General features: G+C 41.1%; 1 protein-coding gene across 1 annotated transcript in view; it reads left to right on the top strand.

Moving 5' to 3' along the window:
• FMNL2 (formin-like 2) overlaps positions 1-25,430 on the top strand; it is a 215,798-nt gene that overhangs the window by 160,072 nt on the left and 30,296 nt on the right. The window contains exons 10-13 of the mRNA XM_006834592.1: positions 14,422-14,496; positions 18,060-18,170; positions 21,437-21,586; positions 23,651-23,752. Of these exons, the coding sequence (XP_006834655.1) occupies positions 14,422-14,496; positions 18,060-18,170; positions 21,437-21,586; positions 23,651-23,752 (438 nt within the window). The remainder of the gene's footprint in view (positions 1-14,421; positions 14,497-18,059; positions 18,171-21,436; positions 21,587-23,650; positions 23,753-25,430) is intronic.

The raw sequence follows: 25,430 nt of genomic DNA, 5'->3' as shown, positions 1-25,430 counted from the left end.
AGCTAGGTTTTCTGGTCTTTGTGTAATACTCCATAGAGTTTCATTTCTGTCCTCACACTTCCTCACTTCCATCAGTGCTAGAGCTTAAAGGCTCCAAGAGAGGCTGATGGCAGGCAAGACCCATAGAAATGGGTGGCTTGTTGGCCGGACCAACAGATTGAATGAAGTCTGTGCTCCAGGGTTGGAGCCTCAGCATTTTCACTTTACACAGTGCTAATGGGTTTGGTCGGAACCGACTCGACGGCACTTAACAACAACAACAACAGTGGGTTTGGTGTATTCATGCATTCAACCCAACAAGATGGATTAGTACAGTGACTGCAACAGCAATTGTGAGGATGGCACAGGACCAGAAAGGACTTTGTTCTGTTGTCCATAGGTTTGCATTGAATCAGAACTGACTCAACAGCACCTAACCACAGCATTTCAAAGTATTACAGCATTACAGTAGCATATGCTTTCCCAGAGTCCTGGTGTGGTACTTTAGGATAAGCACTGGAATGCTAATCACAAGGTTGTCAGTTCAAACCCACCAGCTACTCCTCAGAAATCCTATACAGGATGACTGAGTTAGAACCGACTCTGTGGCACACACCACCACCACCAGCATATGTAGTTTTCCAAGGATCTTAGCTGGCTTCAACAATTAAGCCCTCAGCTGCTGAACAAAAGATTGGCAGTTCAAACCTACCCAGCAGCTCCATAAGAGGAAGACCTGACCATCTACTTCTATAATGATTACAGTCAAAAAACTCTATTTCTATTATTATATGTTTTGATGAAGTCCTTGAGAGCATCCCTACCAAGGCCAGTGTGTGAATTCTGAAAAGATATAATCAGTGTCTCATTTCTTTTATTCTCATCAATTTTCTAAAACAAGACCAATTTCAAAGAAGAGAAGAGGCTTGCTTCAGCCATGATGGTCCTGTTTTAATAGCACCTGGGGGTGGTCCAGATAGAAGCAATGTGAACTAAAATGACTTGCTTTAATGTAGGACACAACATTCACTAACCTTCCCAAACATAGCTTTCCAATCTCAACAGTGGCTCCTAGGAAACTCTATACAGGATTGCTATGTGTTGGAACTGACTCGACAGCACTTAACAACAAAATATGTAATATAGAAGCAAATGTGAATGTGGTTCACATGTTACCTTTCCCTTTGGCAGATCTGTAGCTGGGATGGGGGTGCATGCTCACGGATCTGTGTTGTCCCTGTAGAACAGTGTTACTTGAGATGGGCAGCAAGTCGTCTCAATCTTTACATGGAAGACATATCAGTGGAGCGGGGACTAGGTTCCCAGTTCTGACAGTAGATAAGGATGATGGTCATTCAGCTCATTCATTCAGCATTTTCCTGAGCAGGCCTTGACATGAATTTGGACTCATTCATGTAAATTCAGAGCAGCTGTGAATTGGAAGATAATTTAAATCCATTACTTGTGAAGAGTAAAGGTATTTCTCCATTGCATAGTACACATGTTTTCAACATGGATTTGTCTGTTGACAGAATGAGGATTTTCTAAAGAAAATTCAAGGCTTTAAAAATTTTCAGTCCTGTCTACTGGGCTGTTGTTGTTCTTAGGTGCTATCAAGTCAGTACCAACTTATAGCGACACTATGCATAACAGAGCGAAACACTACCTGGTCCTGAGACAACCTCACAATTGTTGCCACACTTGAGTTTACTAATGCTGCCACTTTGCCAATCCATCTCACTGGGAGGTCTCCCTCTTTTTCTCTGAATACTGGTCCCTCCTGACAATGTGTCTGAAATGTGAGATGAAGTTTGGCCATCCTGGCCTCCGAAGAGCACTCTGTCTGTACTTCTTCCAACACAGATCTTTTTTTTCTTTAGACAGCCCCTGGTACTTTCAATATTCTCCTCCAACACCGTAACTCACTTGCATCAATTCTTCTACGATCTTCCTTATTCACTGTCCAACTTTTGCATGCATATGAGATTATTGAAAATACCATGGCTTGAAGGGTCAGGTGTACCTTAGTCCTCAAGCTGACATCTTGTGTTCTTCAACACTTTAAAAATAAGGTCTTGTGCAGCAGATTTGCCTAATGCAATACGTCTTGTGGGCTAGTCCCATGTTTGGGGGATCTTTACCCAGCTTGATCTTGAGCCAGTAGTGCTTGTTCTAGATTTTATACCATCTCTTCTTGTTAACAATCTCTGATTAGTTTATGCTTTCCCCAACCACGCAAAGCCTTCCCCAGCCACACAAATTATTGCAATCACCATGAGTGGGAATTCACTTAGTGGTAACTGGGTTAAGCTACGCAGAGGCGATGGGCAATTCTTACTGTATTCCTATGGTGTATATAATAACAGTGTTTCTTCATTCTTGTTGCTAAATTGGATATTGAATGATTTGGAGCATTAATAATCTAGTCATCCAGTCGACAAACAATGGACAAAATGTTGAGGGTTTAACCAGTGAGTCTAGTTTAATTTTGTGTGAATCACTGGTTCCCAAATGGTAGTCCATTGACCATGTCTACCTTTTAAAACACAAATCTCTAGTTCCATCCATGGAGATTCTTGTTAAATATATCTTGATTTATAACCAGAGAACCTGTTGTTTTTAGAAGTTCCATGGGCATTTTAAAAAATTTTTATTGTGAATTATGTGATTGTTTACATGGGAGAACATTAAGTTTACATTCATACTATCGTTTTGTTGCCATGGTTACAGTCCCCTCCATGCATCATCAAACAACCAAAGGATATACCCCGCGAGCCTGCTCCTCAGTCGTCAGCACACAGCCCCTCTCATTCTCTTGGTCTAGAGTCCCCAGTCACTCCATCTCTCCACATTATCGTCTCTGCCTCCATCTCTGGCATCACTGTTTCTCTAGGTAGAGTCCCTCACTGCACACTTCTCCCTTGATGGTCCCAGGGACCTCCACTCCTGGACTGCAAAGTCAACCACTCCTCTCCTTTTACAACAAAACATCTACCTTCACAATTCCAATCTTCATAGTCAGTCCTGATAGTAATTATTCGCTATTGTACCACCAAAGTCCTATTCCCCCGCCTGTGAACCTGGGTGGAGACCTGGTTGGCCAGCAGTTTGGCAAGACCTGAGGACTCCTGGGCCCAGAGTCAATGACATAGCCACAGAGAACTAGAGTGGCGAATGAAGCATCCAGCTGATAAGATGAGACAGCATATGCGCAAGAACACCCACAAATAATGCCCAACTTGACCTGGCTTCAATGGCTGGATGATCAGAGCTCAACTAGAAGAAGAAAGAAGAGGAAAAAAATTAGAGATTTGTTACAATTTGATGAACTTGACCTACACCTATGGATACAGTAGCTCAAAAGAGGGAACAAATAATTACAGTGAGGATCATCCCCTCCTCCCCCCCTCGATACACAGGGTAAACAGGAATGGGCAACTTGGACATTGGCTACCCAAAATGGTGGGGCTACAAAGGCAAGAAATGACTGGCTTACAAGCTTTCAAGAGGGAGCCTAGATCCAGAGGGCATGGAGGAAGGTAGCATCTCCACTGAGTAGTATCCAGTCTTTTTGGGTGGGACTGATGAAAGGAGATAGGGATAGCACTCATGTGATACAATAGTGAATAATTACTATCAGGACTGACTGTGAGGGTTGGAAATGTAAAGGTAGACATTTTGTAGCAAAAGGAGGGGAGTGGTTGACTTTGCAGGCCAGTATTGGAGGCCCCTGGCACCATCGAGGGAGAAGAGCAGAGTGTGGGACCCTACTCAGAGAAACAGTGATGCAAGAGATAGAGACAGAGACAATGACATGGAGAGATGGAGCAGCTGGGAACTCTGGACCCAGAGAGGGAGAGGGACTGTATACTGACGACCAAGGGCCAGGCTTGCAGGGTGTACCCTTTTGTTGTTTGATGATGCATCGAGGGGATTGTAACCATGGCAGTGTAATGATATACAATAGGATGAATGTAAAACTAATGTTCTCCCATATCACATAATTCACATTAAAACCGTTAAAAAAAAAGGAGGAGTCCTATCCCCATCTCGTTTCATTAGCCCTGCCCATACAGATTGGACTTTACATTCTTCCTGCTCAGTGGAGATTCTACCCTCCTCCGCACCCTTTGGATCTAGGTTCCCTCTTGAAAGCTTGTAAGCCTGTCACTTCTTGTCTTTGTAGGCCCCCCATTTTGGGTAGCCAATGTCCAAGTTGCCCATCCCTGTCTACCCTGTGTATCAAAGGGGTGAGAATGATCCTCACTGTAAAGATGTGTTCCCTCTTTTGAGCTACTGCATCCACAGGTGTAGGTCAAGTTCATCAAATTGTATCAGATTCCTCTTTTTTCCCCTCCTCTTTCATCTAGCCAAGTTCTAATCCAGTCATTGAAGCCAGGTTAAGTGGGTATTATCTGCAAGTCTTGTACAAATCCCTCATTCTCCACTCTAGTCCTCTGTGGCTATGTCACTGTCTCTGGGCCCAGGAGTTCCCAGGTCTTGCCACACTGCTGGCCAACCAGGTCTCTACCTGGGGTCACAGGAGTCTATTGAATGTGGTCGGACTTAACTCACAGCTTCATTGCTGTTTTTCCCTTACTTCCCCTTATCAGTGACGAATGTGGTCACCAGTCAGATTGCATGTCTGCTCATGTATTCTCCATAAGTCTTAGTCTTGGAAGGAGGTTTGCTCTGAGGAGACCCAACCACTTGCCTTGATGTCTCCTGGGCTAGCAACTTGCTTGTTCTTGTAGTAGTCAGTTGGACTGCCGTTATTGTTTTGTCAGTCTTTCTTTCAAGAAATATCTTCTGTTTTTTCAGCCACTCCAGCCTGGTCTGCATGTCCTTTCAAGTGGAAATTTTCCACCTCAGAAAATCCTGGATGGGGTTCAGGATTCCACCTATGGTGTTATGTAATGCAAAGGATCCACAGGCAACCAACCTCCTTCACTGGGCAAGATGTAGCCCCATTTTAGACATTCCAATCAGTTATAGGCAGAAGATGGACTTATAAGCTTTCCATGGTTATATTTCTGGATATTCCTTTCTCTCCTCATCAAGTGTTTATTTTATAAGATTCAAAAGACAGCCAAGCATCTTAACATTATCTCTCCCCTTTTACCCATTCAAACCATGCTTCATTCCCTATACCCTACAGCCCTCTTGTTCCAAGGTTGTGCATACATTAGCCCATGCAAACCTGCCAAACTCTTCTCCCATCCACCTGGTCCTTCCATTCCCCTTCCCCTTCTTGTTTATTGCCCCCTCCCCAGCACCCAAACTATCCTGTGTCTGTTCCCTACCCTGTGCTCCACCTTTCCTTCCCTCCCCTTACCCCACCCTCCACATCTCAGTAAGGAGCAAAAAATCCGCCCCCCCCCTCCCCCATTTTAGTATGGGTTCTTTTTCTTAGTCTTTTACGATAGTGGCCCTATGCAGTATTTCTCCTTTTGTGACTAATTTCACTCAACATAATTTCCACAAGTTTCATCCATATTATGTGGTGGCTTACAGCTTCCTTGTTGTTCTTCAAAGTAGCATAATATTCCATTGTGTGTATGTACCACAGTTTGTTTATCTATTCTTCAGTTAATGGAGTGTTAAAACTTTTTATTGTGAATAAATGGAGATTTACAGACCGATCATCAGTTTTACAGTCAACAAACCATGCACTATGTTTCCTCTCAGTGATTGCCATCCCTTCCATGCAACAATAGTTATCCCGTTTCTTCTCTGTGATTCTTTTTTCCAGTTTATCCTTCTTCCCATTCCTTCTCAACTTTGCCCTTTGCCCTTTTAATATTGAATGATTGGCCATTTCATGGTGAGCATACTTTACTACTGCTGTTATCTCCTCTAGCTCTAAGTATCTACTGTTTGGCTGAAAATTGGACTATGAGGGTGAGTTCATTCCAAATCTGAAGGGTGGTCGAGGACCTTCGTCTCCGGTTCCTCCAGTCTCTTTCTGACCAACAAGCTCTGTCTTTTTAAAATTAATTTGAGTTTTATTCCATATTTTACCCCACTCTATCAAGGATCTTCTAATGTGATGCCTTTCAGAGTAACAGGTAGTGCTAGCTGAGCACCATCCAATTCTCTGGTCTCAGAGTCACTGGGACTGATGTTTACATGGTCCTCGGGTGCATTGGACTAATTGATTACAAGCATCTTCAAATTTTCCTCACTCCTCTTTCTTCCATACATGGAGAAAAACAATAGTTGCACTTTAGATGGCTGGTCATAAGCTTTTAAGATCTCAGTCGCTGCTCATCAAAGTTGGATGTTGAATACCACCTTTGTGGACTGTCATGCTAATTGACCATGAGGTCCCCTGAAACTATAATCATGAGCCCCCAGGCCCAGCAACTCATTGTCTTAAGTTGTTTAACTATCTTTTAAAATGGAATACATTTACCTGAACATTCTGGGCTGTGTGGGAGGGGACTGTTAGGATGGGAGTTGGTTTTGCCACTATGTCCTGACCTTCCATCAAACCAGAGCTGTTTTACCTGTCTAAAACTGCCTAGGTATCAGTTTCTCAGTCATCAGTTGAGGGCACCAAATTACCCAAGGCCTTTTCAGCTTGTAGGGTTTTGCCCTCCTAGAAGTTGTATTTATCATCACTTTCCACTAATAGTTGTTGCCTCTTTTAATTCAGTGAGTGCCTAGTGACTCAACAGACTTTAATCATGGGATGTGTCTTGGGTCTGTCCCTAGATCCAGGGAGGACCTCTCTTCTTTCTCCTTTTGCTAATGCCTCCTTCCCTAACAGATGGAGGTAACCATTCTCTTGGAAAACAAATTCTTATGTTGAGGTTTCTGATAAAGAACATTCATACGATAATTCTGATCTTTTCTAGTCATGACTTTTTAGTATTCACTGACTGGGCTAGGAACCCTGCCCCTTTGTTGGTGGTGTGGAGAGCTGGCCTGTATTGCCTCACCACTCCTCTCAGTGAGGCATTTTGTTTCCCGAAACCTGTGTTTTCTATCCCAGTAGGCCAATTGCTGTTCCGTCAACTCTTACTCTTAGCAGCTGTATGTGTGTCTGAGTAGAACCGTGCTCCATAGATTTTCAATGACAGGTCTCTCTTCCAAAGCATCTCTGGGTGGACTCATATCTCCAAACTTTCAGTTATAGCTGAGGACACTTACATTTTTAACCACGCAGATACTCCTGTATACTTTCTAGAACCCACCCACTGCCATTAAATCTACCTATGCAGCAGATTAAACCTTGGGTTGCTAACTGCAAGATTGGCAATTCAAACCTACCAGACACTCTGTGGGAGAAAAATGGGACTGTCTGCCCCTGTAAATATATACAACCTTGGAAACCCTATGGAGCAGTTATACTCTGTCCTATAGGGTGGCTATGATGATACTTTTAGGGGGTCCTTAAAGTGTCGGTGCTAAGAACTAACTAGGGCAGGAGTAGAAGACAGAATCTCCTTGAATTTGTGGTCTGTGTGGCCTTTATGAGACATCTAAGTGATCTCTAGTGCTTTACAATATACATAGTGTATCTGTCACACATATTCAACCTTGCTTACGGAATTAATGCTCACTGGGGTGCAGGACAGGGGACCAGGTATATGGTTACAAGGCTATATTTACAATCTTCCTTCTTGTGCCTCTTCCCCTTCCTTTTTTTTTTTTTTTTTTAATGTTTTATTGTGAATTGTGTGATAGTCTACATGGGAGAACATTAGGTTTACATTCATTCCATCATCTGTCATTTCATTGGCATAGTTACCATCCCATCCACACATCCTCACCCATCCAAAGGGTGTACCCTGTAAGCCTGCAGCCCCACCACCACAGTCCTCAGCCCCTTTCCATCTCCTGATCCCAAGTCTCCAGCCACACCATCTCTTTACGTCATCTTCTCTGCCTCCATCTCAGGCCCCACCACTTCTCTGGGTAGGATCCCGCTCTCTGCTCTTCTCCATTGATGGTCCCAGGGTCCTCCGCTCCTAGACTGAAAAGTTAATCGCTTCCCTCCTTGCTACAAAATGTCCACCTTTACATTTCCAACCCTCACAATCAGTCCTGATAACAATTATTCACCATTGCATCACAAGAGACCCATCTGTATTTCGTTTCATCAGCCCTTCCTGGACAGGCTGGACACTATTCACTGGAGACTCTACCTTCCTCCACACCCTTTGGTTCTAGATTCCCTCTTGAAAGCTTGTAAGCCAGTTACTTCTTGTCTTTGTATCCCTCCCCCCATTTTGGGTAGCCAACGTCCAAGTTGCCCATCCTTGTCTACCCTTTGTGTGGAGGGGGTGGGAATAGTTCTTGCAGCAGGGATTTGTTTCTTCTTTTGAGCTACTGCATTCATAGGTGTAGGTCCTGTTTATCAAATTGTATCAGATGATGCTTTTTTCCCTCTTCTTTCTTCTTCGGGTTGAGCTCAGTTTATCCAGTCGTTGAAGTCAGGTCAAATGGGTATCATCTGCAAGTGTGGGTGTTCCCCTTCCTTTTGACTGGACTTGTGCTCTGTTCCTTTACATATGTAATTTATTTTTATTTAAGCATGTCTAAATATTATGGCAGGAGCTCTGGTAGCGTAGTGGTTACAAATAAAGCTTCTAACCTCAGGGTAAGCATTTCGAAATTACCAGCTGTTACGCTGGAGAAAGATGAGGATTTCTGCTCCCATTAAGATTTGCAGCCTCGGAAACCCTGTACAGAGTTGCTATGAGTTGGAACCAATTCCACGCACATAACAACAACAACAAAATATTATGGCACTGTAGGATCAACACTGGACTGTGAACCACAAGGTTGTTAGTTCAAACCCACCAGCTTCTCCTCCTTATACAGGTTCCGTGATGAGTTGGAACTGACTCTATGGCACTTAACAACAACAAATTATAATATGGACCCAGGATAAACAAAGCACTGCTTAAGAAGAAGAAGAAAGTTGGAGGCCTCTCACTCCCTGATTTCAAAATTTACTACATAGCTACAGTGGTCAAAACAGCCTGGTACTGGTGTAATGAAAGATATATAGATCAAAGGAACAGAATTGAGAATCTAGAAATTAACCCATCCACATCCAGCCAACTGATCTTTGACAAAGGGCCAAAGTACATTGAGTGGGGAAGAAGTAGTCTCTTCAACAGATGGTGCTGGCAGAACTGGAAATTGATATGCAAAAAATTGAAACAAAACCTTTACCTCACACCATATACAGAGACCAACTCAGCATGGATTAAAGACCTAAATATGAATCCCAGATTTATAAAGGTTATTAATGAAAAAATAGGGACAATCTAAGGGTTCTAATCCTGGGCACACACAGACTACAAAACATTGTGAAAATTACACAAAAAGATCAAATAGATGATTGGTACGTTTTAAAAATTAGAAACTTATGTGCATCAAAGGATTTCACCAAAAGAGTAAAAAGGGAGCCCACAGAATGGGGGGAAATCTTTTGCAATGACTTATCAGACAAGGGACTAATTTCTTAAAATATATAGGAAACTACAACATCTCTACAAGAAAAAGACAAGTAACCCAATTAAAAACTGGACACAGGACATGAACAGACACTTCACCAAAGAAGACATTTGGGCAGCCAACAAATATATGAAGAAATGTTCACGATTACAAGTCATTAGAGAGATGCAAATCAAAACAACAATGAGATATCATCGCACACCAACAATAACAGCAAAGATCAAAAAAGTAAAGGACAGTAAATGCTATTGAGGATGTGGAGAGACTGAGACCCTCCTACATTGCTGGTGGGAATGCAAAATGGTCCAGCCACTCTGGAAAACAGTATGGTGCTTCCTCAAAAAGATGGAAATAGAAATACCATATGATCCAGCAATTCCTCCACTTGGTATATATTCACAAGAAATACGAGCCGTAACACAAGTAGATATATGCACACCAGTGTTCATAGCAGCACTATTCACAATAGCAAAAAGATGGAGACAGCCTAAGTGCCCATCAATAGAAGAATGGATAAACAAATTTTGATACATACACACAATGGAATATTATGCTACCTTGAAGAATAACAAGGAAGCTGCAAGTTGTGGTGCGTGCATAACATGGATGAACCTTGAGGACATTATGCTGAGTGAAATTAGGCACAAAAGGGCAAATATTGCATAAGACCATTATTGTAAAAGCTAAAGAAAAGATTGTTGTTGTTGTTATGTGCCATCGAGTTGGTTCCGACCCATAGCGACCCTGTATAGGGTTTCCGAGGGTGTAAATCTTTACGGGAGTAGAAAGCCTCATCTTTCTCCCGTGGAGCACCTGGTAGTTTCGAACCGCTGACCTTAAGGTTTGCAGCCCGATTCGTAACCACTACGCTACCAGAGCTCCTTAAAGAAAAGATACCCATACTAAAATGAAAAAACAAAAACAAAAAATTACTTTGCGGGGGAGGGGGTTGGGAGAGGTGGAGGGAGGTGACAACAGAGCACAGGGTAGGGGCAGATGCATCATAGTTCGGGTATTGGGGAGGGCAATAACAAGGTAGATAGGGGAACACTGAGGCAGGTTTGCATAGGCTAAATCGGACAGAGGTAAATAGTGATGCATGCTCAACCTTGGAACAGCAGGGCTTTGTGATACAGGTACCAAGGCATAGTCTGAAGAGGGTAAATAGTACTAAGACGCTTGACTGTCTTATGTATATTGGTTTCCCTTTCCTACTATTGTAAAATGGACACTTGAGTTGGATAGAAAGGAATGTCGGGACGCATGATTACAGAACGCTTATAAGCCTATAACTGATTGGAATACCTCAAGGGGGTTCTAACTTGCCCGGTGAAATAGGTCTCTTGCGGAGCCTTTGCAGTGTATAGGACCTTAGGTGGGATCCTGAGCCCCATCCAGAACCTTCTGAGGTGGGACATTCCTACTAGAAAGGACAAGCAGACCAGCCTGGAACAGCTAGAGTGACAGAAGATTACATCTTCAAAGAAAGATAATCAGGAAAACCCCAAAACAAAAATGGCAGTATGACTGGCTACTACAAGAATAAGCAAGTTGTTCACCAGGAAGCCATCAAGGCAAGCAATCAAGTTCCTCAGGACAATCACCCCTCTAAGACTGAAACTCAAAGGGAACACATGAGCAGGCATGTAAGCTTGCTGATGACTACATTGGTCTAATGGTGAGTGAAAGAGGGGGAAAGGCAGCAATGAAGAAATAGGCTGAGTTCAACAACATTCCATAGATTTCCGTTGACCTGGAGATATGAGAGAGAAGAGAAAGGGCTGGTTGGTCCAAAGTGTGGTGAGACCTGGGGATACCTGAGCCCTATGGTCAAAGACAGCCTCAGAGGGCTAGAGCTGAGAGTGAAGCATCCAGCTGATACGGAGTGAGAGGAGGTGCACAAGAACACTCAAAGTTGCAGATAGTACCCATTTGACATAGCCTTGATAATCAGAGCTCAACTAGAGGAGGATTAAAAATAAAAAAGAATAAAACAATTTGTGATAAAGGAAACAGGTAAATTGCTACAATTTGATGAACTTGACTCTTGGAGGTTGTTGTTGTTAAGTGCCGTCGAGTCGGTTCCGACCCATAGCGACCCTGTACAGGGTTTGCGAGGGTGTAAATCTTTACGGGAGTAGAAAGCCTCATCTTTCTCCCGCGGAGCAGCTGGTAGTTTCGAACCGCTGACCTTAAGGTTCGCAGCCCGATTCGTAACCACTACGCTGAACTTGACTCTTGGAGGTAGTAACTCTAAATACCAACAGAGAGTGAAGGAGTCTTCACATTAAATATCAGTGCTATCCCCTCTGTACACAGGGCAGATAGGGATGGGCAACTTAGACATTGGCTACCTAAAATGAGGGGACGATAAAAGCACGAAGTGACTGGTTAACAAGGTTTCAAGGGGGAGTGTAGTTTAATAGTGTGTGGGGAAGAAAGAGTCCCCACTGAATAGTTTTCATCCTGTCTAGATGGATCTGGTTAAAAGAGATGGGAATAAGGTTCTTATGATTCAGTAGTGAGTAATTGTTACCATGACTAATTGCGACTCTCAGAATTTTAAAAGTATAAGCTTTGTAACAAAAACAGGGGAGTAGTTAATCTTACAGTCCAGAAATAAAGGACCCTAGGATCATCAAGGGAGAATAGACCTTATGAACGTGAGACCTTATCCAGAGAAGCATTGACACCAGAGATAGAGACAGAGATGGGGACTTGGAGGGAGGGAGCAGCTGAGGACTCTAGATTCATGGAAAGAGAGAGACTAAGAGATGGCGACTAGGAGGCAGACTTGCAGAATGGGCCCTTTGGTGGTGTAAATTATTATATATGCCTGAGTGTTTAAAAAAAAAACCACTAAAGTGAATAGAAACACACTGTTAGCTGATGATACAAGGAGGGGATATTTCAATAATGAAACAATGATGATCTGCCCTGTCAACTTTTACTCAATCCATAATAAAAACCTTATAATAATAATAATAAAATGGAAAGTATTCATCAGATTGCAGTAAACTATGAGCTTTTGAAAAAAATGAAGTTGCTGTAACACTGAAAAGGTATTTATTCCTCTGAACACTTCTAGCAGCTAGTTTAGGCACAGGGGCTACCACTGAAGACTTGTGGGTATCCTAGGTGCCAATCTACTTGTACTCCTGCTTCTTGTTTCACCCTGGAGCATATGTTATACATTGTTGTTGTTGTTATATGCCATGGAGTCGGTTCCGACTCATAACGACCCTGTACAGGGTTTCTGAGGCTGTAAATCTTTACGGGAGCAGAAAGCCTCATCTTTCTCCCGCAGAACCGCTGGTAGTTTCAAACTGCTGACTGTGAGATTAGCAGCCCGATTCATAACCTCTACGCTACCAGATATATATATGTTGACATAATTATTCATTCATCCTCTGTGCAATGCAATTCAACAAATATTACTGAGAACTTACAGTGAGCTAAGCATTGTTCTAGGTGTTGAGGATATAGTAATGAACAAAGCAAACAAAATTCCTTTACCAAAATGTCTATGTTTATTTAATATATAACTAAATGGCATTATTTAACATGACTGAAATAAATTATGCCATTATGAAGAAGTATCATTTTAGGAGAGTTGTACAGGATCAGCCTGAATATCCCAAAGATCTTGGAATCAGAAAATACAGTTTAGCATGCCAAACCGTGATTCCCTTTGCAAAATGGTAACATGAGGGATTATATGTATTACTAAGTGTGCAGTCCATAGGTGTTCAGAGAAACATTTTTTAGAGGCTGAATGAATGGATTAAACCAGTGGGAGGAGCACTTTGCTCAAAAAAACAGGACTTTGACAGAATTCAAATGTGTTCCTTGATTTTGAGAATGAGTTTCTAGAGAGAAGCATTATTTGAAACAAAATTTTCTTTGACTCTGTGTTGTTTTATTGTGGTAAGAGTTATATATTAAATATGTGTGGTGGTGGTGGTTATGTGCTGTAGAGTCAGTTCCAGCTCATAGAGACCCTGTACAGGTTTTCTGAACCTATTAATCTTTATGGGAGCCGAAAGCCTCATTGTTCTCCTGCAGAACAGCTGGTAGTTTCAAACTGCCGACCTTGAGGTTAGCAACCCGATTTGTAACAACTATACTACAAGAGATCCTTAGGTATGTATGTATATACTTATATAGATATAATAACTAGCTCCACATTTTTTAGTATTTAATTTTCAGTGACACAAATTAAGTCCATCATATTGTGTAACCATCACCTCCCTTAGTTTTCATGTTTGACTCTGTGCTTATTGCGCTATGTATTTAATTCCATATACATATATACAGATCATTTGGATCTTTGAAGTTTCTAGTACTTTATTTCACCTATTTAATCAAAGAATTCATTTGAGCTGAATTCATGTTTTAGGATTCTGGATACTACTTTACAAATAACTATACATTTCTGTTCTCTAGTCACTTTAAATGGGTTAATAGAGCTTTCCGACATGTCTAATTTACTTGTGTGATATACTTGATGTTCTAAATGTTTTTGATTCAGTTTGCCATAATACGGAAATTTTGAATCTACCTTTATGTGAATTTAGTTACTAAATTCTCTAAAACTTTTAGCATGTTTGTTTTGAAAGTAATTTTGTAAGAAGGAAACTGGCCATTTTCCGCCATGATCTACCTTCTGGGATTCTGAGTGTGTGCAAAAATATTGGTGCAACTGTAAAGACACCCAGTGAAAGAAGAACACATTTGATATAGATTTAAGTATCACGAAAACATGTGAAAGAAACCAAGGATCAGCTTTTGCTTCTGGCTTGTGTTACTGTTTGTTACTTAAGTAGCTTAGAAAAGAAGTAAATCGTGTATGAGAGAGCAAAAAAAGAAAGACATTCTGGAAGTAATTATTAATGCTGAAATTTCTGCATCTAATTTTGGAGTGCTTGTGTTTGGAATTCCACATGTGCGATGAAATGTATGTTTCAGGTTTGTGGAGAAAAACAGCGCTTTGAGAAGCTGATGGAACATTTCAGGAATGAAGACAATAACATAGATTTTATGGTGAGTTGTTTCAGCATTACGTTCAATTTAGCAAGCTCAGCAGTTTTCCTAACCCCCTCTAGGTGTCTGTGTGTGTACGCAAAGGACAGGAAATTGAAAATTATATGCAATAGATCCAATCTAGAGTGTCCTCCTTAATCTGTTTTTCCCTCATGGCACTTATTTTCATTTTTATATCCTACTTATGAAGGGGCTTCAAAAAGTTTGTGGAAAAATTCCGTTTTCTTCTCATTCTATTTTTCCATGAACTTTTTGAAATTTCCTTGTACGTAGTTTAAAGACAGAAGTACTGATGATTTATCGCGAATAAAGGAGAGGATCCATGCAGTTGGAAAAAGAAATTAACAGGTAAACATTTCTGGTGCAAATGCCCTCAGTTATCTAGCTGACAATGGTGCAGCGTAGGAAACCTTAAGGTAGAAACCAAGAGCTTTAATCATTTCACCTCTGAAAGGTCCCAGCAGCCAGTGACCTTTGCTGGGCTATTTTCTCTTACACTGGAGTGCTTTACTCTGTAGAACTGTTGTTAGTATGTGTATCAAAACTTAAGGCGCTCTTAGAATGCAATGGTTAAGTGCTCAGCTGCTAATCGAAAGACTGGTAGTCTGAATCACCTAGCAATTCCTGGCAAGAGAAAAGACCAGGCCATCTGCTCCCATCAAGATTCCAAACACCAAAGCCATTGTCGTTGAATTGATTCCAATTCTTAGTGACCCTGTAGGACAAGGTAGAGCTTCCCCTGCTCGGTTTCCAAGACTGTAAATCTTTTACAGAAACTGATTTTCACATCTTTCTCCCACAGCTGAGTACTTAGCCAATGTGCCACAAGGGCTCTTCCCAGAAAGGTTGTTGTTAGGTGCTGTCCAGTCGGTTCCAACTCATAGCAACTCTGTATGGGGTTTCTAAGGAGCAGCTGGTGAGTTTGAACCGCCGACCTTGCAGTTCAAACCAACCTTGAGTTCAAGTGCATATGCTGTGGTGCTACAGGCTAGAAAACCCGATGGGACAGTTGTTCTCTGTCATATAGGGTTGCTAAGCACACAACAGAAACATTCCAAAAGTGAGTATACAGCAATAATTTCCCCCCTTGATCTGTTTTCCACTTTAGTAATTTGGTGAGGGCATAGTCATACTGCAAATCTCTTTAACAGGTTAGATCTCATGTAAGAATGTGTGGTTTAGCAGCAGTATTGTCATCCTTACGTAAAAAGAAAAAGAGGACAACTAAGTGAGTTTGAGGACTTCTGAATTCATATCCCTAAATCTTAATTGTGGCCTAAAGAAACTCTAGAGAATTTCCTGACAAAATCAGGAAATGGAGTGCATTCATATCTGTAGGCTTTCCTTGAGTTAATGCAGTTTCCCTTTAGGGACCCCTGGTGCTGCTGTGGGTTAAGCCTTCAGCTGCTAACTGCAAGGTCAACAGTTCTAACCCACAAGGCACGTCACAGGAGAAAGTTGAGACTGTCTGCTCCTGTAAAGAGTTTTACAGTCTCAGAAAACCTAAGGAGCAGTTGTACCCTGTCCTGTAGGATCACGATGAGTTGGATTCAACTTGATGGCAGTGAGATTTGGGGGTTTTAGGCCCCTGTTTCTGCAGAGTTTCAGCTTTAAGAGCCAAGTAGCTCTTGGCCAACAGGATATGAAGATACACTCTTGAGTTTGCCACAACCCACACACTCTATTACCTATTACTGCGTAGGGCCTGCCTCTTTCACTTACGATACCAATCAGATCTCTTTAGGTAATTGAATTTCTGCTGAAATTATATTAAGCCCATAGCAACATCTGTATTTCCTATCAGTTTGATTCATATGTAAATACACTGAGGTGCCTTATTTAGAGGTAGCATAAATGGGTTACAAGTTGTAACCTTAAAGTCAGCTGTTTGAAACTAGCAGCCATTGTGTGGGAGAAAGAAGAGACTTTCTGCTCCCATAAAGATTTCCAGCCTCGAAATCCTATGCAGGGTCGCTGTGAGTCAGAATCGACTCAGCGATACAAAATCACCACCACTTGGCATTGTGGGTTAATGCGCCAGACTGCAAAGCCATTCGAACTGCAAGGTCAGTGGTTCAAGCTCACCAGCTGCTCCTCGGAAACTCTATACAGGGTCGCTATGGGTCGGAACCGACTCGACGGCACTTAACAACAACACCACGACCCAGGCACTGTGTGTTACATCTACATGTCACCTAGCAAATAGTGCATATTATAAAGCTCAACAGATCATTTAGACCTACTTTCTCAAGAGAAATGGCAAGATGTCAAAATCTGATCATGTTTTCCTCCAGAACATGAGACTTTTCATAACTGCCTTGGGGATACAGTTAGGTTGCTCAACCTCTCAAACAACATAGTCTTCGTAATATATAATAAAAACTCCTTTTATGTATTTTTTTTCTTTTCTCTGTATTTTTTGTGAACCAAAGTAAAAAACCTGTTAACATTGTTTTTAGTTTATTGTATCATAGAACCTGAAGTGATTCTTTTTTTTTTCCCCAGTAAATTACAGTGCAGTACTCTAGTAATCTAGATAATTTAAACATCTTCTAAATATGTGTAAAACTAAATGCCACTACCATCAAGTTGATTTGGACTCATAGCTACCCTATATAGAATTTCCAAGACTGTAAATTTTTACCAGAGCAGACAGCTTCATCTTTCTTCCACAGAGCTACTGGTGGATTTGAATCAACAACCTTGCAGTGAGCAGTCCAGTGCTTAACCCACAGCATATGATATAGTCAAAGATCTAACTTGATAAAGACTAAAAAAAAATAAAGGAAACAGGGATTAGGTGAGAGAGGACGAATAAGGATAAACCACATTTTGTTGATCAATTCAAACGGATATTGACATCTGGGTTGTTCTTACGCTGTTGTGAGCATATTTGTATACAACTTTTGAATGAACATCTAGTTTCCATTTTCATGGATACAGACATAGAGGTGGAATTGCTGGATTTCATGGTAACTCTAAGCCTCGCTGATTTCATTAGCAGCTGCACCACTCTGCATGCCTAGCAACAATGTATGAGGGCTTCCATTTCTCTGCACCCTCCTCCCCCAGCACTTTTTATGATCTGTTTTTTCGATAATAACCGTTCTGCTGCTGTGTGCATTGAGTCCATTTTGGACTCATAGTGACCCTGTATAGGGTTTCCGAGGCTGTAAATCTTTCCTTATAACCATTCTAGTGGATGTGAGGATTCCTGGTGTGGCTCTGTAGTGTAAACACTGTACTGCAGACCACAAGGTCAGCAGTTCAAGCCCACCAACTGCTCCTCAGAAACCCTGTACAGTGTTGCTCTCAGGTGGAACTGACTCAACAGCACTTAACAACAGCAGCAGCAGCAGTGGATGTGAAGTGGTATCTCATTGTTGTACTTAGGTGACTTTTTAATTCATAGAAAAAAAATGTTTATTTAAAAACCTGATAAAATGAAGAGGGAAAACCATATTGGCAAATGGTCCTGCAGTTGTGAAATCAAAAGCACATGATTGATTAAAATGAGAAAAGAAGTTTGGAGCCTATCTAACCCCTTGACAATTTCATTTCAGGTGGCCTCTATGCAGTTTATTAATATTGTAGTCCATTCAGTAGAAGACATGAATTTCAGAGTTCACCTGCAATATGAATTTACCAAATTGGGCCTGGACGAATACTTGGATGTGAGTACAACTCTAATCTTTGGCTCAAATATAGAAACTGATTGTGTTTGTCCACTCTCAAAGGTATACTTCTACAGTAGTGAAAGCAGGCTTAAAATTCTATGCAATCAACCACTGTGTTGGTTAAAGGGAACCAAGCTCAGTGATGCAATCTGCCAAAGAAGCTGGATACTTGCAGACTTTCTGGGACTTCAGGCTGTCATCTGCCAGCAACTGCTTAGTCCGAAGTTAGATAACCTCTTGCAGGCTTGGCTACAATTTTTTTCTCTGCTTTTGAGGTCTGTCTGGGTCAAGTCTCATCACATTCTTCCTCCTGGCTATTGGGTAATTCACGTTCCTGGTCACTCTGGGGACTCCATCAAGGGAAAGTCAGACCAGGACAGCTGTGGAGTGATGAGTAAATGCTTAGAGCATAAAAAAATAATGAGGAAATGGGCATTAGGGAGTTCCTCATATAACTGTTAAATTCTACTTAAAGTGTTTGTGACTTTAGAAGTTCTACTTTCAGTTCTTTGGAGAAGGGTATCTAAGGTTTCTCTTATTCTTGCTCCGTTTCAGAAAGTGTTCAGCCAGTTCCCTAAAGCATTTCAGCTAAGAAACAGAAAGTTAATAAGGAAATCATAAAAGGGCCAGAGTAACTATGTGTACAAAAGTTGTGCCCTCATCCTTGGACTCAGGCAGTTTTCATTTTCATCTTTACATGGGAATGGATTAGATAAGTTTGGAAGATCACTAGTGGTAATGTAAGCATTATTTACTTCGGTTTCACGGTTATTTCTGGCTGGGAAGAACTTCCCTGAGATATCTCCAGAGTTCGACTGCTGTCTTCGTTAGGCATTTTGTTGCTGTCTTGTTGATTCTAACTTTTGGTGCCCAATGTGTTGCTTTCTATGGTGTTGCCAGATGGGTTCGAGCCACCAACCTTTTTGTTATCAGTCAAGTTAGACAGTTTGTGCCACCCAGGGACCTTTCATTAGGGATAAAGCCAGGGAATTACACAGACTGTGCCCTTGTTTATTGTGAGGCAGAAACACAGAGTTGGTTTCTCTGGAACTGACAGCCTTTCTTACAGATAGTTGGGCTGCCCTATGCAGGTTGAGCTTCCCTTAAAGAATTGTTTGAATGGTTTTTCTACCTGGAACCCCACTGAAATCATTGACAGACTATGTTATTGAGAGGTTGGTTATTTGGCTTTGAGGTCGAGGTTAGTATATCTTCGTTTCCTACATTCTTTGAGACTGGCAATATATGAACAAAAATTGGATGTGTAGATTCCTAATGACAATCTGGGTTCAATTTTATGATGACCAAAATTTAAAAGCTAGCTTGTAGGCCCTAGTTTACAGTGACAGTTATGAACACATCAGTCAATACTCATTATTCACTCTGAATCTTACAAAAAATCCAATAGTCTGTTCTCCATTTTCCTATCTAATCTTTGTCCTTATTCAGAAACATTTTTCAGTTCTGACTCCTAGACTAAGGTGGAACAGTCTCATCAGCAGGATTTCAAATTAATCTTAGTACGAATCGGGCTGCTAACCTCAGAGTCAGCAGTTCGAAACTACCAGCTGTTCCGTGGGAGAAAGAAAGATGAGGCTTTCTGCTCCCATAAAGATTTACAGCCTCAGAAACCCTGTACAGGGAGGCTGAGTTGGAACTGACTCCATGGCACATAACAACAACAACATCCTTGTAAATAAGCATTCACTTGTTCAGTATGTGTTTACTTTCATCATACATGTGCCAAATCATTTTCCCTTGATTCCCCGGAGCAAGTTCTGGCTTACATAGGGAAAATGCTGGAGAGTTTGCAACTTATACTCAAATAAGCCTGCAGGCTCTGTGTCTCTCCCACTTCCCCCTCATGCACATACACTACTATGATGGCTAAGATACTACCTACTTCATTCTTTTGTACTACACAGACTCCTCTCAAGTTTTTTTCTTTTTAAATCTCTTTTTTTGTAACTTTTTACTATGGACAGAGGGAAAGTTTGCAGAGAAGGTTATCAGTTTTACATCCAACCAACGAATCGTGCACTTGGTTTCATCTCAATGATTGCAGTCCCCTCCATGTAACAGCTGTTATCCCAACTCTTCCTTGGTGGTTCCAGTTTCCATCCACCGTCCTTCTCACCCCTCTGTACCTTGTCCCCAGGTAAAGGTTGCCCTTCTGATCTTGAATGGTTGACCATTCCATGGTGAGCATACCTCACTCGTGTTGTTGTCCCCCCTACTACCTACCCACCACTTGGTTGAAAATTGGGCCACAAGGATGAGTTAGTTCTGTTCCAGACCTGAAGGGTGATCAAGGGTCATAGCCGCAGATTCCTACTGTCTTTTTCTGTCCAGTTATTGTTGTTGTTGAGTGCCATCAAGTTTTATCTGTCGTTTCGAGACCCTTTATTGGGTTTCTGAGGCTTTCATCTTTGTGGAGTAGAAAGCCTCATCTTTCTGCTGTGGAGCAGTTAGTGCACTTGAACTGTCAGTGGCCTTGTAGTTTGAAGTCCAATGTTTATCCTACAGTAAGCCCAATCTTTTTTATAATTTTGAGTTTTGTTCCACATTTTCTCCCACTCTATCCGGGACCTTCAAATGTGATCCCTTTCAGAGCAGAGTCATGGAGACTGATGCTCACATGTTCTATTAGCCAATTGTTCTAATTGATTTCCAAGCATCTTCAGTTTTCATCACTTTTCTTTCTTCTGCACATGGAGAGACCAATAACTGTACTTCAGTCCCTAAAGGTTCATGTTGCCTGTGACTTGCTGTTCCATTTCCAAGCTGTTTTTAATTTTTCTATTATTTTCATTTTGTATACTTCAAAATGTTTTAGTTAATAATATGTCTGCACAGAGCAGGAAAGATTTGAAAGAAAATATTTGCATGTTAATGTTGTTGTTAAGTGCTGCTGAGTTGGTTTCAACTCATAGCGACTCTGTATAGGGTTTTCGAGGCACAGCTGGTGAGCTTGAACCGCCGACCTTGCAGTTCAAGGCGAACTTGTAGTCCAGAGTATTAACCTGCACCGCCACACCAGGACTCCATGTGCATATTAGGGAGGAGTTATTCCCCAGAAAGTAACCTAGTTGATTGTATTGTCTTAGGCAGTCATTTGGTAATTCTTTTAAGGAGGATGATAAATGATGAAGCCTCCTCTTTGAAGAGACTGGACTGTGTGAAATACTCATAGAGTATTGGGAGTTATATTTTGTTTCCACAGATAATGCTAACACTGCCTTCTATTGTATTTTGGTTTTTAGAAGCTGAAACACACAGAGAGTGACAAGCTGCAGGTACAGATTCAGGCTTACTTGGACAACGTGTTTGATGTAGGAGCTCTGTTGGAAGATGCTGAAACCAAGAATGCAGCCTTGGAGAGGGTAGAAGAACTGGAAGAAAACATTTCTCATGTAAGTGCATTTCAGAAAAGAAAAGTTGGTTAGGTTTCAACTAAATGTAAAGCTGAATTAATTTGATAACCTTATAGCAGGAATTAAAATGTTTAGAATATATGAATAGGCTGCAACTTGAGACAGTGGATTATCAGAAGCTATTGTAGGTTTTTTTTTACCCAGAAGGCAGTATGTGTGTGTGTGTGTGTGTGATACCTAAGACTTAGTGGACTCAGTTGCCTTGCCTCAGCTCATGTACCTGCTCAGTTGCACTGAGTTCAGCTTCTCTAGCTGTCTTAGTTACAAACACAAGAGTTAGATGATTGTCATAACCTAAAGATGTGGGAATTTGACCCTGAGTGGTGAAGAACCTTCTACCAAAGGTGTCCACATGAGCCCATGGACAGGATGATTTAGCATCTCCAGGATGCCTGTCTGCACATTACTCCCTTATGGCTCCTCACATTCTAACTAGATTAAAGTCAACAATAGGCAGTTTCAAGGAAACCAGTGAGCTTTTCCACATTCTTTCTTCTTAGAATTCCCTATACATTAGAATAGGGACTCTATTTTTTTTCCAAAGGATTTTTTAAAAAACTTTTTATTGTGAAGATTTACAGAGCAGATTTACATCCAACAATCGTAAACTTTGCTTCATTACAATGATTGCAATCCCATCCTTGTACCATCAGTTTACAGTATTTACCTCTATTCACTTTAACTTGAAGGTTCTTTTCTTGCTACAGATCACAGTTGAATATGATTCTAAGGAGTTGTTCAGTTACTCAGTCTTGAAGCACATATTTAAATATTGAACGAATGAACAGAAGAATAATGCTTCTCAAAAGCCCAAGTATTGTGTGAAGACTTAATTATCTTAATGACATTATGATTGACTGTTTTTCTTGATTGCGAAATGAGTTTTCATTCTTTTTTTAAAAAATATAATTGCCCCCTTTGAATAGTCCAGTTATTTTCCTTTGTTTTATTTGGGAAACATGTGCTTAATACCCTTTATCTTTCCCCATCGCTTGGGAAGTGGGCATCTACCTGGCTTGTTGGTGAGCCTTGACCCCCCTTTTGAAAGTGCTACAGAGACTTGGTTGACACCTTCTTAGGAGAATTACAGACCGAATATCCTTCCCTGAAAAGATGCGTGTTATATTCTACTCTTGCTCCTCCCCTTGTTTCATTGATTTTCTTACCTGTGATTATTTTCCGTGAAATCTGAAGCTGTTCAGTTTTAGATTATGCTAAAAGTTGCTATTTAACACACGTCTTTCACTTGAAGCCTCAGTCAGCACTGCAGGGCCATAGTTACATATGTGCTTTTGTAGCAGATCCCCTGTTTATTCGAACTACTAACATACCTTTTCTTATTTGGGTAGTTTAGGTCACAACAAATAATAGTTGTTGTTGTTGTTGTTGTTGTTGTTGTTGTTTTTCCCAAACTTGGTCTATAATGATAGTACTAAGTTTTCTCGATCAACTGTTCTCTAAAGTTGTTGGCTGATGGCCCTTTATTAATGGGGAATAAAGACGGAGTAGACAGCTTGCCCTCATCCCTCACCTTACTATTTTCTGTTCTAGAAAGACTAGTACAAGTTGCCATCCAGTTGATTCTGACTCTTTGGTAAGCCTGTGTATGTCAGAGTAGAACTGACTTCCATAGGGTTTTAATGGCTGATTTTCAGAAGCAGATCACCAGACCTTTCTTAGGCACCTCTGGGTGGACTGGAATCTCCAATAATTTGGTTATCAGCTAAGCACATTAACTATTTGCACCGCCTAAGGACTCCTACCCCTGCTAGCTATTTCAGACATGGAGGGAGACATACTGTGTATGTTGAAAACTCAGGAACTGACATATGGGTTTTATTAAGGATTAAATATAAATTATTAATTCCTCTCAGAAACAAATATGTATTCAGAGCCATATTATAAATATTAACAATGCCAGAAAACAGCATGTGAATTCTGGTGGTCTCCTAACGGCCTTTGAGCTTCACATCCTGAGAACCAAGAGACTTAATTCAGATTTGTCCTGTGTTATGACACAGCCTCCCTTTCAAAACTTTACAGTTGTCTGAAAAACTACAAGACACGGAGAATGAAGCCATGTCCAAGATTGTGGAACTGGAAAAGCAGCTCATGCAGAGGAACAAGGAGCTGGATGTTGTTCGAGTAAGTGTCATGGTGACAACTGCCCCCCAGTGGTCATGGCAGGGAGCTCATGGAATGCATTGAACTCAAGAGGAATGTATTAATGCAGCGTATTTATTAGAATAGTCACAGAGGTGATAGCCAAATGAAGTGTACACTTAAGTCAGGGTGTGTGCAGTCAAATTCTGGGACTCATTCTTGATGTGTCTTACAGAGTTTGGGAGCAAAAATATTGTCGATTCTGTGACTTACCCATTTGGTTGGAAACACAAACCCAACATACCACTCATTTATTTTTTTATTAGGATTTGAGATCCTTTGTATTTCTTTGGTTTGCTTCTATTTGGAAACACATTTGATGGTTGCTGTGAAAATGATGACATGGTCACACAGGCTAGAGCTAAAGGCATTCACTCAAAAAGCAAAGTAAAACCAGTCGTTTATTATCAGCGAGTCTCTAACATTTTATTTGGCCTGACACTAGTTTCATCTTAGGTGTCAGGTCTTTATGGAGTGTCATCCATGAGTTTGGGATTGTACAGAACATAAAATCACAAAATTACCTGGAGGGTGTTCGAGCGAGTGGCTTACCTTTATGCAGCTACTAATGAAATGGCACATTTTATGGGATGGTTATTGGGGCTGTGTGCGTTGCTTGGTACTCTGGCAGGTCCTACACTTAACTCCAGGAAATTTATTTTCTGAAACATCATTGAAACAAAGTTGTAGCATATGGACTCAATTCAAGTTCAGTCTCTCCGATTATTAATAATAGACAGGGTGTGAAGAATATTTCCCTGCCTCCTGGAGGCTTGTGGTGAGAGATCCCATGTACAAGGTCCAGCGAGTAAATTCAGTTCTAAAAAATTCTTTTGCTGGAACTTCTGTGGGCCCCCTTATAAAGGAAACCAGGATGGGATTTGAATGGAATATTGTAACTTCTTGTTTTCTGCTAAAAGCCTACGTAGAAATAGTGGAGGGACATTTCGACCCATTTTGTTAAGAACATTACCAAAGGGAAAATGTTAAAACAGTCCCCGCCCTGAATCTTGGTCAAGGGGCGTTGCGAGGGCCAGAGTTATCTGTTCAACAACAGTTTACCCCTGGTCACTCCAAATATATTATTCCATGCTTTCTGCAAAACATTTTAAATCCCAGTCTGACTTCTATCCAAGTATGATTTAGGTCCTTTTGTTTGTTGTTAGCAGATATCTATCCAGGACTTACAAAGGGATTTCATAATATGTCAAAGCAAAGCATGCTGTACCACTGAAATATTTCATTATATTCCAGAGTCAGGTATACAGTTATTTGGGGAATGTCTCTGCCCTGCTCTGCAGAGAAAATTGAGTTAGCTGTATTTATGAAATGCAAAGAACAATCTTAACAGTAACAAAATTGCTAGGATATATTATAAACATTACCAGTGAACAATTGATGATTAATGGTACTTTATAGATTCTGGTTGAGTTCTATATAATTCATATTTACATGAGTATCCTTTTCCTGTTGTTGCTATTTGCTTTGACTCATAGTGGCCCTGTATAGGGTTTCCAAGGAGCAGCTAGTGGATTTGAACTGCCAATCTTGTGGTTAACCGTCCAGTGCTGATCTTTCAGCACCAATCCAAGACTCATATTGTTAGTTGCTGCGAAACATATTCCACCAATGTATGCAGAATACAAGGTGCTCTGGTAGC

The sequence above is a fragment of the Chrysochloris asiatica genome, unplaced genomic scaffold (assembly GCF_000296735.1).
Source record: "Chrysochloris asiatica unplaced genomic scaffold, ChrAsi1.0 scaffold00012, whole genome shotgun sequence".
NCBI classification, from domain to species: domain Eukaryota; kingdom Metazoa; phylum Chordata; class Mammalia; order Afrosoricida; family Chrysochloridae; genus Chrysochloris; species Chrysochloris asiatica.
The sequence above is the reverse complement of the archived record's forward strand: the minus strand, read 5'-3'. Positions and strand labels throughout refer to the sequence as shown.